The following is an 18,054-nucleotide window of genomic DNA, read 5'->3' as shown; positions in this document are numbered from 1 at the left end:
AAAAGTATTCCATGTCCTATGATGTCTCTAAGTAGTGTGGTATGGACTTTACATGGAACTAACTAACCTGTTTAACTTTCTAGGTACCATGCTACGTTTTTGATGATTTGAAGAAACATGACTTGAATCCGCTGATCAAGACTTCAGGAGGCTACTTGGTGGATGACTCGGATGACTATTCCTTGTATATCAACGTTTGTAGAGACATAGGTCTGAACCTCTGTGTACACTATATGTGTCTATGTTGTATGAATTGTGGAAGTACTTACTAATGCCTCTAGTAAAGGCTGCCTGGTTTTATTTCCCGTTAAAACCTGCTTTTAGGAGTTTATAACTCTATTGTTTTAATCCATCTTTGATTTGAAATGTGGCTTTGAAGGCAGCTTCCCTAGAGCAGTCTTCCAGAACTGTTGAGCTATTTAAAGAACATTGTCCTTTTGGATAACAAAATGGTTGTCTTAAAATAGTACAATCCAATCTCTGAGGCTCCTCTGCTGAGACTGGCAACAAAGGTGTCAGTTATAGTTGGTCTCTTGTTGCTGTCATCTGTCCAATGGGATTCATGTTTCTTATGCTAGAGTTATAACTAGTGATTATAGCTCAATGTGGGCTCCAATTCAGCCAAGCTCTTGACTGTACTTAACTTTAAGCACGAGTAGTCCTATTGGAAATAATGTGCCTAAAGCAGGGGTAGGCAAAGTACAACCCGCGGGCCGGATCTGGCCTGCAGGATTGCCACGCCTGTGGCGCCACGGGCCCTGCGCCACTCCCGGAAGTGGCCGGCACCACGTCCCTGTGGCTCCTGGGGGTGGGGAAGCAGAGGGCTCCATGCGCTGCCCTTGCCTGCAGGGACCGTCCCCCACAGCTCCCATTGGCCGGGAATGGGAAACCACGGCCAACGGGAGCTTTGGGGGAGGTACCCGCAGGCAAGGGCAGCACACGGAGCCATAACATCCCCCTTCCCTCCCCCCCCCCCCCCCCCATCCCCTCCGGGCTGCAGGGATGTGGTGCCGTCCACTTCCGGGAGCAGCGCAGCACGGGGCCAGGGCAGGCAAGGAGCAGCTCTTAGCCCCACTGCGTGCTGCTGCCACCCCAGAGCCGCTCCAGGTAAGTGGCACTGGGCCGGAGCCTGCACCCTAACCCCCTGCCGCACCCTGCACCCCTTCTGCACCCCAACCCCTTGCCCGAGCCCCCAACCCTCTTCCTTGAGCTCCCTGCCGTACCCCTCCTGCACCCCAACCTCTTGCCCTGAGCTCCTTCCTGCACTCCCTCCCACACCCCAACCTCCTGCCCCAGCCCTACATTCATGGCCCTGCATGCAATTTCCCCACCCAGATGTGGCCCTCGGGCCAAAAAGTTTGCCCACCCCGGCGTAAAGTTTAAATATTTAAGTGCTTTGCTGGTTTGATACTTATTTTGGCCAATTGTGGGGAGAATGGAGACAATATAAGCAGTTGTGACAGCAGAGAAAATTCTTGACAGGCTGAATTTTATACATATTAGGTAACTTTAACAACAAATTAGTTTTTCTACACTGCATTGCTGTTGCATTTTTAACCATATATATTCACTGGTCTTTGTTTTGTTAGTAAGAAGCATGTATGAACTTTGCTCACAGAACAAACTCAGTCTATGATTTTGTTTCAAATCCTATTGGCCTGAAACTTAGTGTTGGAAGTTGCATCTTTATTTAATATCAACAGCACATCAAAACAAAATGGTCTACAGGTTTCTATAAAATATCGCTAGCCAAAACTCTCAGGATTTGCATTTGTTTTAATAGTGTTGCTTATTACCATGGTATCTGAGTGGTTCTCCCTAGAACAACGTTTCTCAACAGTCTGTGCACTGGCGCCGGTCCCTAAGATCTCCCCAACACAGTTTAGGAAGGCAGCAACCTGGTCAACACATACTAGGAAGAGCCTTAAAAACCTAGAATAACTCCTCTCCAAAATTCCATATAATTGGACATGTACAAGAGATGCCTTCAAATCTTTGTAAACTTTGGGTTTTTTTAATGTAATGCTTGAGGGTTGTATTATTCCTGTTTGTTTCCATCAGTATGCAAAAATCTTTATATGTATGGAAGTTTATATTAGTTGTAGTTATTACTATAGTAGTTGAATCACTTTAGCATGTAGTCTTGACTGGAACTACAGCTAGTGTTCTAACCCCAGTTGCTTTGAAGTAACCTATAAAATAGACTAGGTGAACATACTGTCTAAAATTCCATAATTGGATTTTCTTCACATCTAGAATACTGCTCAGTGGTGGAAAGAAAAAGCTATTAGAATGAGAAATTGAAGTTTCTAGCTTCTAGCTTTTTGTTTTTTGTTTTAAGTTAGATGAAATCTTTTCAGCTAGAAATAGTGGAAGTGTGCATTTTATCTCTTTCATGGCTTCAGCAATCTTTTTTTGCTAATTTTAGCTTGCCAAAAATAAAACCATTTGAGTTCAAACTGCACTTTTGAAAACTTTAGTGCAAGACTTTTAAACCCTCCCTCATACTTATGAGCTGTAAAGGGGTTTAGAATGAAAACTGCTTCAGTCTAATGTAACTAAATTGTACCTAAGCTGGCCCTAGATTATACTTGTTCTTAGCGCTGCAACAAAAAGTTCATTTGGGTGATATATCTGGTATTCTCTTAACAGGAAGCTCAAGTAGCGAAACCAGAAGTTGCCCTGTGGGTAGTGCTGCATGCTTGTTAAGTGGAGGCCATGCTTTTGATGTTGGCAGTCCTCAAGAACAGCTGAAACTGCATGACAAAGACAGGTACTTTTGTTGGTACTCTTAAATGTCTGAATCTCATGTATATATTTATAAGGGCTCCCTTTTGTGTTTCTGGACAAAACATTGTTCGTTATTTGGCTGATATATATACCTGCGTTTCATGGTAATGAGTATTGTATATATTTCAAACATTTAATTACCAAAAGAAAGATAAAATTGGAAGGTGGCATCTGTTTTGTAGACCGGCATGAGGAGACTAGGTTTTTAATCTGTTGTCATTGCCCTAGTGTAAATTTCTAATTTTTTTTAAACCCCATGGGCACTCTTTTTTACATATGAAAAGTTCTGGAGGATGAGGCAACTACTGAGGTGTGTTTGTGTTTTTTTTTTTTTAAGAATAAGTTGAAATTATTGGTGTCACTCTCTGGTGGCATGGGATGGTCATTGGACGGGATGCCCCAAACAAAGGACTGAGTTCTAATTCCAGCTGTTCCAGTGACCTGCTGCATACCCCTGGGAAAATCATTTGGCCTCTGTCTCACTTTACTTATCTGTTTAAAAACAAAACTTTATCTCACATGAGTATTACAAGGGTTAGTTGAATGCTGCCATTATGCATTTGTGTTAGCTGCCTCTTGGCTTCTGGGTACAGTAGAAGGTGTTGGCTGTGATGCTAAGTTGTCTAGTATCTGCCAATCTGAGACCCCCTTCTCTCCTTGTGTGACACTGCCATAGCTGAATTAGTAGCGACTCTAAGCTTCCTTGGTATTCAATAGAGAGAAGTCCCAGGAGGACGTTCTCCAAGGGGGCCTCTCAACGTTGGAATTAATTGGGTTGGTCTGAAACAGCCCAATTTTGGTGGAGGGGAGAGTCAGATGAGTGTATAGATTTTTATTTGGATGGGGTTGGTATTGAATTTTTTTTGTGGCAACACAAGGGATGGCATTTTGTTTTTGAGCACTAGCTTTTTATGGCCCCTTTTTGAGCTTATTCTTCTCTTTGTTGCCTATGGGGAGCACTGCTTACCCATCCATTCTTACAACACTAGCTCCTTGATTGATACCCTGCCAGATGCATGTTGCTAGTGGGACTGCAGAGCAAACTAGGTTACTGTGAATGAAACCAGGGGTTGGGACCCAGATTATATGGAAGCCAGTTAAAATAAGTCAGGTAGTGACATTGATTGGCCTTAATGACTAGCTTGAATAAATTCATTTTGGCTTTGCTGCACAGGATGACAATTCGAAATATTGTTGCCAGAAATATTAACATAGGTTTCTTAGACTGAGAATTAAGAACGTCTGCCTGTACTAGTTCTCCTGTTAACTGGAAAGTTCCTGCCACAAGATTGATATACATGAAATAAAACAGTATTCTCATCTTTCTGATTGCAAGCTTGTGCGTGTTACAAGTACAAATATATCCACATAGCTGAAAGAATATGGTGACCTAAAAAAGATTTTAAGCTGGGCTCGTGACCCTTTATGCTTTGTGATATATACAGAATGGCTAAAAGGTGGCTTTCCCTGCTTTTGTTGGAGGACTTGCTGGGTCTTTGGGATGTTTATTGGCACTTGTACCTTAAATCAAGGGCCTGGGAAGAGGGTTGTTGAATTTTTAGTGAAGCCTTCCTCCAAAAGATTATCTAATTAACATCAATGACTTGTTTAAAGACGCACACAATACAGAGTTTTAAACTGACTAAAATCCATTCTTTTCATCCATTCCCTTTCACTGTACTCGCTCTTGTGATTTCACCGTTTCCCTAGTTATTAGTATACTCTAGGCTAGGGAGAATCTACATTTCTAATGTATATATTTATTTAACGCAAACTACATTACAAAAATATTAAGTTTGCAGTGTCAGGAACTCAAAAGTTAGGAAGTGGTGGAATAAGGTTGCAGAGGCAACCTTAATTCAGTCTCCTTATGGATATGTCTTACCATACAGTCTTTAATAATGTGCTCATAGCCTGTCTTTTTCCTTAGGGCCCTTACCTCATTCATTGTATAGGCTGGATCTGCTCAGGAAGTGAATCAGGGTTGTGCAATGAATGAAGCATCTGTAGGACCCCTGCTTCCTTTGTTGCAGACTTTGGAAGGTGTGTAGTGAAATGAGGCAGGGGATTGCAAGAAGATGGTTAAGGTAGTAGAATGCTGCCCTGGAAAACTGGATTCTATCCCTGCCTCTGCCACAGAGTTCCTATGTGATGCTAGGCAAGTCTCTTAAACCAAACTTTTTGCAGGTGGTCACTTATAGTGTGGTGCACACTTTCTGGATGCCTAGCTGGAGACCTTGAAGTCTGATTTGCAGAAGTGCTGAGCGCTCACAGCTGCAGCTAAAGTCAATGGGAGCTGTGCTTTGGGCACAGTGCTAAATAATGCTAAGTATTCTGAAAAATCAGGTCCTGGGTGCCCACTTTGAGACTCCTAAAATTAGTGGACACTCTTAACTTTTGAATTTCTCAATGACTCAACTGTAAATTTGGGATAATAGTCCCTCACCTCACAGGAGCTTTGTGAAGATAAATTATTTGTGGAACACTTGTTCTATAGTGATGAGCACCTAGAAAAACCCACGAGGAAATGAATAATTTTGTATTCAGAGCATGATTTGAGCAGTGATCAGTAAATAAAATAACCTGGGGCCACACATCAGACAAGGAAGAAAAAAAGGAGTAGCTCCTCATTAAGTGAGCACCATCCATTCTGCGCACTGAATGAAGCAGGGGTTCTCTGGAAAAAATAGTATGTGAATGTGTGATTAAAGACGGTATAATAATGTGTACACACAAGGGGACAGATGAATTAAGATTGGGCCAGCACTAGAGGGGGATGAGACCCACACTTTAAGTGGCTTTCTCGGAGGTTTACTGACAACAGAAGAATGGTGAGACCAGGGAATGTTGGGTTCCATTCCAGCAGACTCCGAAGGGAAGTGAGCTCTAGTGGGCACAGACCCCTCCTGTCACTGTCCTGTCTTCCCCACCCCGACTTCTCATCCCAATCCTAGTATTCCCCGTCCAGATCCCAGCCTTCCATACCCTCAACTCCTCACCCAATCTGCCTTCCCTCTCCACTACTTCCCAGTTCCCCCCCCGGCCACCCCGGACTTTTTGTCCAATCTGTTTTGCCCCTCCCTGCCTGTCTTCCTTGTTGCAGTGTCTCCTCCCCTGTGCCTTTTTATATTTGAGTCTGGCACCTTCCTCCTCCATGCTGCCTGGGCACTTGCAGGGTCACTGGGAGCACCTGACATTTTTCTGTTCTCCATTCTGGTGCAGACCGAATTGTTAAAATTTGGCAAAGTTATAAGCAACTGAAAATGGGGTGTGCAATGGGAAGTGTCAAGCTACTTAAATAAGTATTGCTGTCAGTTCTGCCTGTCGTAGTTTTGGGACAAGGGGGAAAATAAGGCTGAAGGTTCTTATTGTAACTAAGCAAAAAAGGCAGAATCTCTTCTCTCTCGCTCCCTCCCCTTCCCCCCGCCTTTGTAAGTCCTCTTTTTAAAGATAGAATTTAATATTTTTCAAATGCCTCTCCCAGGGTCTCTGGGTAAATTGCAAGTATCCCACTCTTGATATTTGCTAGCTAGCTTTCCTGTGTAGTACACTTTGTATTTATTTATAGTTAGAATTTTTTTCTGGCTTCCCATTTGTTGTTTGTTTGATTTTTATTTATTTATTTATTGTTAGGCTTGTACTGAGTTATGAGAAAACATACAGTGAAGAAGAGAAGCCAAATTTCTGTCTTGGCCATAATCCAGCAGTGACTATTACTTTTGTGTGCCCATCAAAGAGAAGAGGAGAGGTAATTGATCATTAATGCAGTCTAAAAAAACTTATTCTCAGTTAAATTTTCTGCTTCAGCCTCCATTTTACTGTGAGCAGAAACCTAGTATGTGCTTTCCTGTTGGGGTCATGAAGCTTATTAATGTTTGAGATCCTCCGGTGCAAAGTGTTAATACTCACTACAGTATTAGTGGTTGTGTTTTTTTAATAGAATTAAAAAAAAATTCAGAGATAATTCAACTGTAACTAGGACTACAAATTAGAGAAAAGGTGGGTGAGCTCCCAGCTCTGTGTAGCTTGAAAGCTTCTCTCTCACCAACAGAAGTTGGTCCAATAAAAGATATTACCTCGCCTGCCTTGTCTCTCTAATATCTTGGGACTAATATGGCTACAACACTGCAAAAAAATCATAGGAATACAAATGTCTTGAGGCTCTCTTAAAGAATCTCTTCTTACTTTGCGTGACAACTACTCTCTTCTGAATTTCAAATTGTGTTGAGATCCTTAGAGCCTAGCATTGGGGTGGAAATGGATATCCCTCTCTAGAGTAGATCATTATTCCTAGGCAAGAAGTTCTGCTTGCTAATAAGTGCCGTTCTCCAACCTGATTTGTGTGACATGCTTCAAGTCTTTGTTCTGTGTAATTTGGTTCCATTTAAATCTGACCGTTTGTCTTACATCTATTATTGCACCATGCCTTTAGTCCGCAAAATAAGTGTCATGTGCTTTCTTTAAATTATCTCTGATTTAGTTTTTAAAGCAGAATCATCCTTGTGCGTTAGATGTCCTATCTGACATAATTGAATGTTATGCAAGAACTGAGAACTTTAACGTATCTAGCAACCTCCATTTGTTCCAGCTCACATAATGGCATGTGATCTTGGCAGCAAGACACTCTTTTAAAACCAGGCTGAAATTAACATTGCTGACACTTTCTCTGCATAACCTGTCACGTTTACATGTTTTGGACAGATCTTGTTCTAGCCTATTGTCCCTTTCCTGACCTAGATAGCTGTCTACACTTCAGCCAGATTACTCTTTAAAACTGATTTGAATAAAGATTTTTTTCCCCCATTCATTTTAAAATATCCTGCATTTACATGGAGGCCGTGATACAGGTAGATTTACTAATTCCACCTTTGCCTTCCCAATCTTCCCATGCCTGGCCAGTGTGTTTGTACACTTGAACATTAATTGGGAAGCAAAAATATTAAATAGGAGTACTTGTGGCACCTTAGAGACTAACCAATTTGTTAGTCTCTAAGGTGCCACAAGTACTCCTGTTCTTTTTGCGGATACAGACTAACACGGCTGCTACTCTGAAAAATATTAAATGCAGACTTATGAATGAAAATATTTCTTACAAGCTTTCTTTCCACTAAAGCACATTCAGAATTTAAAAAGCAACAGAGGATCCTGTGGCACCTTTGAGACTAACAGAAGTACTGGGAGCATAAGCTTTCGTGGGTAAGAACCTCACTTTTTCAGATGCAAGTCACTTGCATCTGAAGAAGTGAGGTTCTTACCCACGAAAGCTTATGCTCCCAGTACTTCTGTTAGTCTCAAAGGTGCCACAGGACCCTCTGTTGCTTTTTACAGATTCAGACTAACACGGCTACCCCTCTGATACTCAGAATTTAAAGTGGTCTGTTCTAACCACATTTTCCTTCTGATTATTAAGTCATTATAAGGATTTAAGTCTGTCAATTATTGAATTAACATCATCTTCATCAGGACATACTGATATTCTGATACAGTAAATAAGTTTCCCAGAAGTTTTAACCAGAGGGCAACTTGGGGGGAGGGAGGCAAGAGGTGAGAAGTCTATATAGTAAAAATCATTTACCAAAGTCCTTTTTTGGGGGGTGGGAGGAGGAGAGGGGGTGAATCCTGTGTAACTCCATGTCTTATTCAGAGAAGTGTCCCCATCCTTTTATTCTTTTGAACTCTTGTCCCCTGTTAACAAGTAGAGAGTAGTGTGAGCATGAGATTTGCAATTATAATTCTGGCTCTGATACAATCTCATGTTGGGCAAGCCATAGTCTATTAGTTGGAATTGCTTTACCCAAAAAAAGTCCCTCAAGGGTGGTAATGATTAGTGCTTCTAAAGTGCTTTGAAGAAGAAAACTGTTATGAAGTGTGTGTGTGTGTTTTTTTTTTTTTTTTTTTTTTTTTTTTTAAAGCTGTAGATAATGTAGCTAACATTGGTAAAGGACTAAGTCAACTCTTAATAGTGATGATTAATTTGCTATACCATTAATAACCTTTCAAGAGTTTAGTCTTGTGTGGTACCTTTATTTTAGACACAAAAAAGACCAATAATTTGGAATCTAGTGCTTAAGGTATGTACCAAGGATCATCGTTGGGCATCTAAATAGCAACTAGATTGATATTTACCCTGATATAAGCACTGGATTTGAAAAGATTGGTCACTTTGTTCTTCACCCAAAAAAAAAAAAAAAGATACTGCACACAAATTTTATATAGATTAAATATACAAATCAAGATGACAAACTTGCATAATATGCGGAGTCTTTATTCTTTAATTTCTTCTTTAGTCTTCCTTTTAAAAAAAAAAATTTGCTCTTACATTTCCAAAAGCATGGTTTCACTTTGCTGGAAACTTGATTTTCACCTAAATAGATGAGGGGTGGAATGGTAAGAAGGGGTGTTAGGTATACCTATCTTCCATCTGAGGTTTTTGTGTCAAATAAAAAAACAAACAAAAAAAACCCACGTTTTTTTTTTTAAGAACACTTTGGTCTTATTTTTATTTACAACTTTAATCATGTTCATTTCCACATCAGCGCACGGGTCCCAAACTCACTGCCAAGCTCAACTGCCGGTATGAAATTGAATGGGTCACTGATTATGCCTGTCACAGGGATTACTTGGAAAGTAGAAACTGTAGTCTGACCAGTGAACAGCATGATGTCTCCATTGACTTGACACCACTCACTCAACAACCAAGTAAGTTCCTTATTTTTCTTTAACAGAGAACTGGAGCTTGGGATAGCATCCTGTATAGAGCGTTTGGGACTGAAATTCAGTGACCCAAATGCTTCTAGTCTTTTATTCCAGTACCTGTTCAGGTTTGTTGCTTTTCTTTGAACCCTTTTAAAGAAAAAGGCTGCCACCTTAATCATTTTCTTTCCCTGTTTCCTTAGGCTATGTCACACCGTACATGGCTAAAGATGAAAAAGAAGAGTATTACTATTACTTAAATATTTGTGGGAAAACCAGTGCCGGCAGCTGCAAGGATGACACTGGATATGTTTCATCTTGCCAAGTAAAGTCTCAGAGTAACCAGCAAAAAGTGGCAGGAAAATTTAAGAACCAAACCCTCAGGTTTGTAAAGGCATCTGAGCTACGCCTTCAGATAGGTCACTGAAAGAGAGAAGGGATAAACATATGATAGAAACTCTCTGAGACTTGTATACAGAATACGGTAGGAGGATGAATAATTAAAACAGTCTCTAACAAATCCATTTGGATTTTGAGAGTTAAAAATCATGGTAATACTTTGGCAGAGCCACGCTTGCAAGCACCATGGTAGCTGTGCAGCACCAGGGGTGCTAAGATGGTCCACAATAGGCGGGAGTACTAAAAAGTACTTATCTCCTGTTGATGTCTAGATTTTTCTAGCTGCTGCTCTTGAGTTGCCTTACTGAGTTTTGCTGGTAACATTACATCAGAATCCTGTTGGAGCCAGGCCATATAGAGTAATGAACCTGCTAGGGTTTCTTACTACACCTCTACCCCGATAGAACGCTGTCCTCGGGAGCCAAAAAATCTTACCGCGTTCTAGGTGAAACCGCATTATATCGAACTTACTTTGATCCGCCGGAGTGCGCAGCCCCGCCCCCGCGGAGCGCTGCTTTACTGCATTATATCTGAATTCGTGTTGTATCGGGTCGCGTTATATCGGGGTAGAGGTGTATATTGCATGCTTTTGCCAAGTTAAACATATTGTACTTTCGTCATGTACAATTTGCATTGTTTAGAGTTGCAAACCCATACAGTGAAGCAAGATCTCTACATCAGCGTATTCCTTACTGAGGCACCTCTAAGCTAGTCTGGACGCTAGTATTTGCAAAACGGCACTCTTTAGATGATTTGATATATAGGGGGTGCCTCTTAGCCTTGTTGTTCAGAACATACCCTCATAGCGTCTTGACTTTTTCTGGGTGGGACACTCTGAGGAATGACTTTCTCCCCATTCAAGAACAGAAATGCAAATTAACTTTTGCATGAAAATATTTTCATGCCAGCTAGATTAAAAAGTGAAGCTATGTTCTTCCAATAAATGGAATATTGGACACAGAGGAGATCCTAAATGAAAACCATGATAGTCTTAGAAAAATTTAATTTCTAGTAGAAACATCCAAGAAAAACATTCAGATTTTGTTTAGAAAATATGTAATTGATGCAAGATGAAATCCCCATGCCATGTAGATTGATGAAGAGAAAAGTTAGGGCCTGAGTTTCCACTTATCTGCGCTTCATGTAGTCCTTTATACCTGTGAAAACTGGTTGTAAAACACTACAAATCAGAAAGGTGTAAATGCACAAGGTGCAAAGCTCAACGTGGCGAATTGGGCCTTAGTGTTAATCTTAATTGGGAAGGTGCATACAACAGAATTTCTCAATTATGGTTGACAAATCCCGGGGAAAAAGCAATTAGAATATTCTCAATTTGATGGAAAACTCAGTTGCTATGCTGAGTAACAATTTCTTTTCTTGGAAGGAATGAAGCAGTTATCAATTGCATGAATTGGGCCTCCATTAGGTGGGACAAATAACATGGTCATGCCTGGTAGTAATGTTTTTCAAAGGTTAACTTAAAGCATTGGGATTTTTTTATCAGGTACTCTGATGGGGATCTCACGCTAATATACCCAGATGGAGATGCATGCAGCTCTGGCTTTCAACGAATGACTGTCATAAATTTTGAGTGCAATGAGACTGCAGGTGAGCATATGGGTTACAATTACTTTACAGGGCTTTTGTAGCCTCTGTATATGCTTTTGCTATTGAACTAGTGGAACTACTCCCTTGTGTCCAAGAGCCAAGTGGTTATGAGTCAGCATGGTTGTTTCTAATTTCTTATCTGTTGGTTAGGGGTAATTCTGTAGTTTAAGTACTTCGGCATCATAGACTACCTTCTGTTGAGAATAATTGCAATGTTATTCTTGACTAATATGGTAGATGCTAAAGAAATTTTTGACCAGCTAGAGGGCACTTCTTTGGTTTTATAGCACTAACTTTATTTTTAATGTTCAGTCACCAAAGGGTCTGTTTCTTCGTTATTATTTTCATGGTCTGCAGTTAATTCTGTGGCTGATGCTGCAGTACATCTCGCTGCCCTGGAATCACAGCTTTGTAATGTTTCTGCTGTGACGTGGATGCGAAAGGCACAAATGCCATTACCAGAATTCCCCTGTACCCCTTAACTTGAAATCCAATTGTCTTCCTGGCTTTCTAACCCTATAAGGTAATGAAGGAAAAGGGGCCCCAGTATTCACTGGGGAGGTGGACTGCACATATTTCTTCACCTGGGATACTAAATACGCCTGTGTTCAGGAGAAGGAAGATCTCCTTTGCAGAGTTGCTGATAAGAAGAAACGATATGATTTGTCACCTCTGATTCGCAATTCAGGTACAGCAGCAGACATAAACAACTGTTTTTCTACAAACTATTTTCAATTTATTATGAAACCATGTGCTATTTTCTTAACTGCCACTTCTCTATTATGAGCCTCTTCTTAGCCTCATCTTAGCTTTTTCATAGGTTCTTAATCTTCTTGTTTGTGTGTGTGATATTAGCGTTCAATTTCCTTTTTATGAAAAAAATCTCTGTAATAAAGAATTGAATGCCTTCTAAAGGAGCAGCCTCTATCAGTCTTCACTCAAGGTCACTTTATTTGTAGCTATGGTTTTTAAACAGCTGTTCATATTCTGGATGTGTTTGGGATCGTAGGTAGTTAGACAAGACTGTGTGTGTGTTATATCTAAAATTAAAATCTCTTGTTCCCAGAGTCAGCGCAGAATTGGGAAGCTGTGGACAGCAGTCCTGTCGAAGCAGACAAGAAACACTTTTTCATCAATGTCTGTCATAAAGTACTTCAGAAAGGAGCAGCTGTTGTCTGCTCAGAGGATGCAGCTGTTTGCTCTGTTGGTGAGTGCACAATTTTGAAACAAGTGTGGGTGTGGAATATTGCCTATAATGATAGACAACACTTTGAGACTGATTTTGTAATATTTCAGAGGGTCACAAAAGATGGGTGTGCATGGGGCTGGAGGAGAGAATGTGGAAAAGTGGTGCCTGGTGCCCAAAAAAAAAGGCCTAGGAAAACAGCATAAACATACTTGGATTTCTAGTTAAAGAGAAATTGTTCTTGGCTAATATTGTACATTTCACTTTGTTTCCAGGCCTTGTGACAATGCTTTAAGGTGTAAAACAGCAAAATTGCCGTAAAATAATCATGCAAAACAGAAATTTCTCAGATCTGGTTTTACCCCCTCCTCCTTGTAATATTTAGATACTGGCTTCAGCTTTTTTCCAGCTCAGGGAAATCACAAAATAGTCATTACTTAAAGTAAGCTTACTTTTTTCTCTTCTCTCCCTCCTCCTCACCCCAGATAAAAATAACAAGCCTAAAAATCTAGGAACGTTCATGTCTTCTCCCAAAAAAGTTGGAGAGAGGATTCAGCTTACTTATTCGAATGGAGACAGCTGTGGGAATAACAAGATGATCAAAACTGTCATAACCCTTGTGTGCAAGCCAGGTGAGAATGTTGACACCCATTTGTTTTCTAAGCTTTTTATAATGAAAGATAAAAGTGGAAATGGTTTAAAAACCATTAAAGCCCTTTGGCAAAACCTTTTCTAAAACGCAACTTTTAATGAAATCTGGCAACTTCCGCTAGATCTAGTGACAAAACTGCTAAATTGGCAACACTGGATGGAAGACAGACTTGAGGAGGTGGGAGCTGCAGGGGTGGGGAAGGAATCGGATTAACTGTGTGGGAACGAGGAAGATGCCAAGGGGAACTGGGGTTAAGCAGGGAGGAGGGCAAGGGAGAGAACAAGTGGGCATTGGGGTAGGGAGAGAGAGTAGGGGAGACTTTGGGGATGAGGGCAGAGGGATATTGGGGCTAGGGTCATGGTCGGGACTGAGGGCACAGGGATACTGGTTGTCAAGGAAGAATAGGTAACTGGTGGTGGGAGGGCTCCGGGAGTTGTGGTCAGCAGGAGTGGCGGCAGTGGAGGGAGCCTGGACAGCAGGCAAGTGGGCTCTGTGCAGGTTGGCTGAAGGGTCCCTGCTCCCTCAGAGGGGATCTGTGTAGCTCTTCCGGTGGGGAGGCAGCGCTGGGCTGCTCCTGGCAGCTGGCCTTCGAGAGCTTGACTGTAGGGCATTTGTCCAGGATGGGCTGTGCGGTGCAGTCCTTACCCTCCCCACTCGGGTTTTCTGTATCTGGAGGGGCAGATCCTGGTGTGAGGGGCTCAGGCGGTCTGGAAGGTGCCTAGTGAGAGTCAAAGGAGAGAGGGAGGCTGAGCAGGGTTTGAACTCTGAGGTGGGAGGGGGTCCTCCTGACCCCAGAAGTTCTAAGGCCCAGGTAGAGGGGTTGCGGAGTGAATGTCCCACCCCCTGCAGTGGTGGCACCCTTTATACACACAGCTTTGACTCTTACTACTTTTCCCTATAACAGACTTGTATCATGTCCATGTATCCTAGATTTAGCAAAGGAGAAATAGGATTACAACTTAAAACAAGTTATGTGGGGGAGAATCTTTAATCTAGTGTGTGTTTTTGTGTTTTTTTTTTTTTTTTTTTTTGAAGAGGTGTTTGTAAGTCATGGGGATATATTGTCAAAAAAAAGTACCCTTTTTAATTTGCCAGCTTCTGCATTCAATGGGAATAGGGAACTGATAGCTCAGCCATCTGAGGTTTGTCTGTTTCAGGCTATTTGCTGCAAAGCTTGGCAGAAGGGGCTTGAAAACCAATAACAATTCAGCTCCATACTGTCCCTCTTTTTTTTTTTTTTTTTTTTTTTTTTTAATGCCAGGTGACCTAGAAAGTGCTCCTGTCTTTAACTTGGAGAGTGATGAGTGTCTGTATGTGTTTGAGTGGTATACAGCTGCTGCCTGTGTCCTGTCTAAAACTGAAGGAGACAACTGCAGAGTCTCTGATGCTCAGGCAGGTATGTACCCAACTCCCACAGAGGATGGATTTGAGGGTTTTGTTAGTGGAGAAATCTCAAGCTTATGTGGACTTTCATATTTGACAACCTATTCCACGTTTAATCGTGTGTTATTTAAAATACATAAAATGATTATCTGAGGTATGTATAGTCACTCTTGCATTTGAAGCTTGAGCTACGAAACGAGTCATGTGGAAATGGCTGTTAGGTGCATGACTAGCTATATGCATCTGCAAATGCTCCACTTGCTTTTGCAATCATACATTTAATTTAGCCAGGCATCTTCATTCTTGAAGGTAGTAAAATGTACTTGACAGTTGTGCAAAAGCAATAACAAGAGGTTCTTAACAGTATTTAGATTAGATTAAAAGACCTGTAAAATGTAAAAGAGCATCTGCTTTAGTCAAATGACACCTGTATTTATCTATTTGGTTTAGAAAATAAAGTATAGTTGTCTTGACGATAGGCCAAGAGCTTTCAGAAAGATGAGAAAAGGAAAAAAATTGAAAACAAATCTGAATATACTGAACAAGTGTGGTGTTTTTCATTTGCTTCTCTAGGGTTTTCTTTTGACTTGTCACCTTTAACCAAGAAAAGCGGCAGCTATGTCGTTAACACAACCGATTATGATTTCTACATAAATATTTGTAGCAGTGTGCCAGAGGACCATTGTCAGCCAAAATCAGCAGCAGCATGTCAAGTAGCAAAAAGGCAAGTATGGTCAGTCTCATGTAATCTCTAGTACTTGGTCAGTTGTTGTACATAATGCATTAGGTGCCTGTCTCTAGATGTGGTCATGCAGTAACTAGCTTGCTGAAGTTAACTGTGAAGTCCTGTAATTCTTTCAAACTTACTGGTAAAGGAGCTCTAAGCAATATGTAAAAATGTCTCCTTTCACAGCTCCCACTTGATGGCAGGGGGTGGGGGAGAGAACCCTTGGAGATTTTAGTTATGAGAGTTATACTTTAATTTCACTTAAAGAGCAGTTCTGTTCTGAAAAATGATTGTAAAAATAGCATTCTATTGTTCAATAACTGTTTCAATGGACCAAATTCTGTCCTCACTGAAAATGGCTAGGTTGGATAGGTGTGACTGAGGCCAGAATTTGGCTTGTAGAGTGGTTATGTATGTGTTTTTGTGAGAGCCCAGTTATGCTACTAGACTCTAGGTTCAGTTTGCAGGGCTAAAAGTTGGATAAAATCATCCCCTCTACTTGTAAATGGAGAGCCATAAAGATACAATAAACCTGGATCCCCCTCCCCCCATGCCATATATAGTCACTTTCAAAGAAGAACTTCACTTCAAAGAATAAGGGTATTACTTTCTATATACTAATGGTAATGTGGTTCAGAACTAGCATTTTGAAAACTAGGTTTCCCCCCAAGGCTTGTTAAATTTACATCAGTTACTTACTCTGTGTGGGTGCACACGCCCTAGCTTTTAAGTGGTGTCTTATGAGTTCAATTAGCATTTGATTTAAATAAATTCTTTTCAAGCTGTGTGTTTGCCTTTTTAGCAAGGATCATACCTGGAGTCTAGGAGAACCCAGTTCCAAACTTTCCTATTACGATGGAATGATTCAGTTGACCTACAAAAATGGTACAACCTACAACAATGAGAAGAAAACACAGCGATCTACCCTTATAACTTTCCTTTGTGATTATGAAGCTGGAATAGGTCAGCCTGAATACCAGGTAAGAACTTCCAAATGACCAAGAGGGTGTGGGCAGAAACCCCTAAATTTCAAGGATCTCGGATTCTCGGCTGCATTGTGTCTGTGTGAAACCTGTGTAAAACAAAGGAGAGTCCAAACTCCCAGCAGCTGCAGCGGGGATTCTGATAAAAGGCATTTTGAATTATTATTGCAGAGCATCTGCCTCTGGTTACAGTCATAACTTTAAGAGCTGCAAAAGCTGTGTCTGGCATTCTGAGCAACAGCAGGGTGTTTGCCCTGATCTGGCTAATTTCCAGCTTGAATAATTACGTTCTGCTTCTGTGCCAAACAACTGTGGTTATTGGAGCCGCACCCATACCTTATATTCTTCTGTAGCTTCCTTTGGATAAAAGTATAGTTGGCCATTGTGCAGCTGAGGAGGCTGCATCCCAGTGACTGAAGCTACATGCAGGAGTAACTTGTTAAAGTGCTGTGGAATCCTGTGGCGTGAAAGATGCTAAATGAATGAAGAGATCAAGTTTTGATAACTGAACTGGGGAAAAATACACAATTGAGAGGATGACAACAGACAGGAGAGCTACAGAAATCAGCAAGCTGTGGATCCCGAATTTTTGCATCCTAAGAGAGCATAGGTTGGCTATTCCCCATGTATAAGGGAACAGGCCCATTTTACCCAAGTTAAAAGGCATATCAGTTCATAATATTCTTAGAAGCCATACTCTTGTGACCTATTCTGCAGTCTGTTTGTGACTGTCTTCCTATGATTCTGATAACTTAGGTAGAAGACAATTACACATACAACTTTAAATGGTACACTAAATATGCTTGTCCAGAGATGCCATTGGAATGTGTTGTGACTGATCCCAACACCATGGAACAATACGATTTATCAAGGTAAGAGAAAAGTAAAAAGATTCATAACTGCAGAACAAAACCTGCATGTAAAAACAAATGTTCTATCTAGCAAAGTCTCACTGTAAATTAATTTGGTGTCTGCTGCATAGACAATGTTGGAAACCAACGATCATTCTTGACAATCTTGAATTGTAAAGGACTAGCAAAAATGAAGGAAAAAGCATATCCCCTTTTTTAGGAGGCACACTGCTGTGCCTGTCAGAGTTGTAAATTGATTAGTGTCCTGCATTGTTTTGTTTGGCGGGCTTTGATAGCGAAAATGGTTGTGCAATCAGAACCTTAGTATCAGAGGGGTAGCCATGATAGTCTGGATCTGTAAAAAGCACAGAGTCCTGTGGCTCCTTAAAGACTAACCGATGTATTGGAGCATAAGCTTTCGTGGGTGAATACCCACTGCGTCTGACGCATGTAATGGAAATTTCCAGAGGCAAGTATAAATATGCAGGCAAGAATCAGTGTGGAGATAACGAGGTTAGTTCCATCAGGGAGGGTGAGGTCCTCTGTTAGCAGTTGAGGTGTGAACACCACCAAGGGAGGAGAAACTGCTTTTGTAGTTGGCTAGCCATTCACAGTCTTTGTTTAATCCTGATCTGATGGTGTCAAATTTGCAGATGAACTGAAGCTCAGCAGTTTCTCTTGGGAGTCTGGTCCTGAAGTTGTTTTGCTGTAAGATGGCTACCTTTACATCTGCTATTGTGTGGCCAGGGAGGTTGAAGTGTTCTCCTACAGGTTTTTGTATA

At 41.1% G+C, this 18,054-nt stretch overlaps 1 protein-coding gene across 1 annotated transcript in view; it reads left to right on the top strand.

Annotated features, from left to right (window-relative positions):
• IGF2R (insulin like growth factor 2 receptor) overlaps positions 1 to 18,054 on the top strand; it is a 94,387-nt gene that overhangs the window by 23,340 nt on the left and 52,993 nt on the right. Inside the window, exons 5-17 of the mRNA XM_054022209.1 lie at positions 84 to 210; positions 2,653 to 2,773; positions 6,424 to 6,538; positions 9,327 to 9,489; positions 9,687 to 9,867; positions 11,387 to 11,490; positions 12,014 to 12,178; positions 12,557 to 12,697; positions 13,162 to 13,308; positions 14,590 to 14,724; positions 15,285 to 15,435; positions 16,241 to 16,418; positions 17,178 to 17,293. Of these exons, the coding sequence (XP_053878184.1) occupies positions 84 to 210; positions 2,653 to 2,773; positions 6,424 to 6,538; positions 9,327 to 9,489; positions 9,687 to 9,867; positions 11,387 to 11,490; positions 12,014 to 12,178; positions 12,557 to 12,697; positions 13,162 to 13,308; positions 14,590 to 14,724; positions 15,285 to 15,435; positions 16,241 to 16,418; positions 17,178 to 17,293 (1,844 nt within the window). The remainder of the gene's footprint in view (positions 1 to 83; positions 211 to 2,652; positions 2,774 to 6,423; positions 6,539 to 9,326; positions 9,490 to 9,686; positions 9,868 to 11,386; positions 11,491 to 12,013; positions 12,179 to 12,556; positions 12,698 to 13,161; positions 13,309 to 14,589; positions 14,725 to 15,284; positions 15,436 to 16,240; positions 16,419 to 17,177; positions 17,294 to 18,054) is intronic.

This window comes from Malaclemys terrapin, chromosome 3 (genome assembly GCF_027887155.1).
Source record: "Malaclemys terrapin pileata isolate rMalTer1 chromosome 3, rMalTer1.hap1, whole genome shotgun sequence".
NCBI lineage: Eukaryota > Metazoa > Chordata > Testudines > Emydidae > Malaclemys > Malaclemys terrapin.
This window is presented reverse-complemented; position numbering and strand designations above follow the sequence as displayed.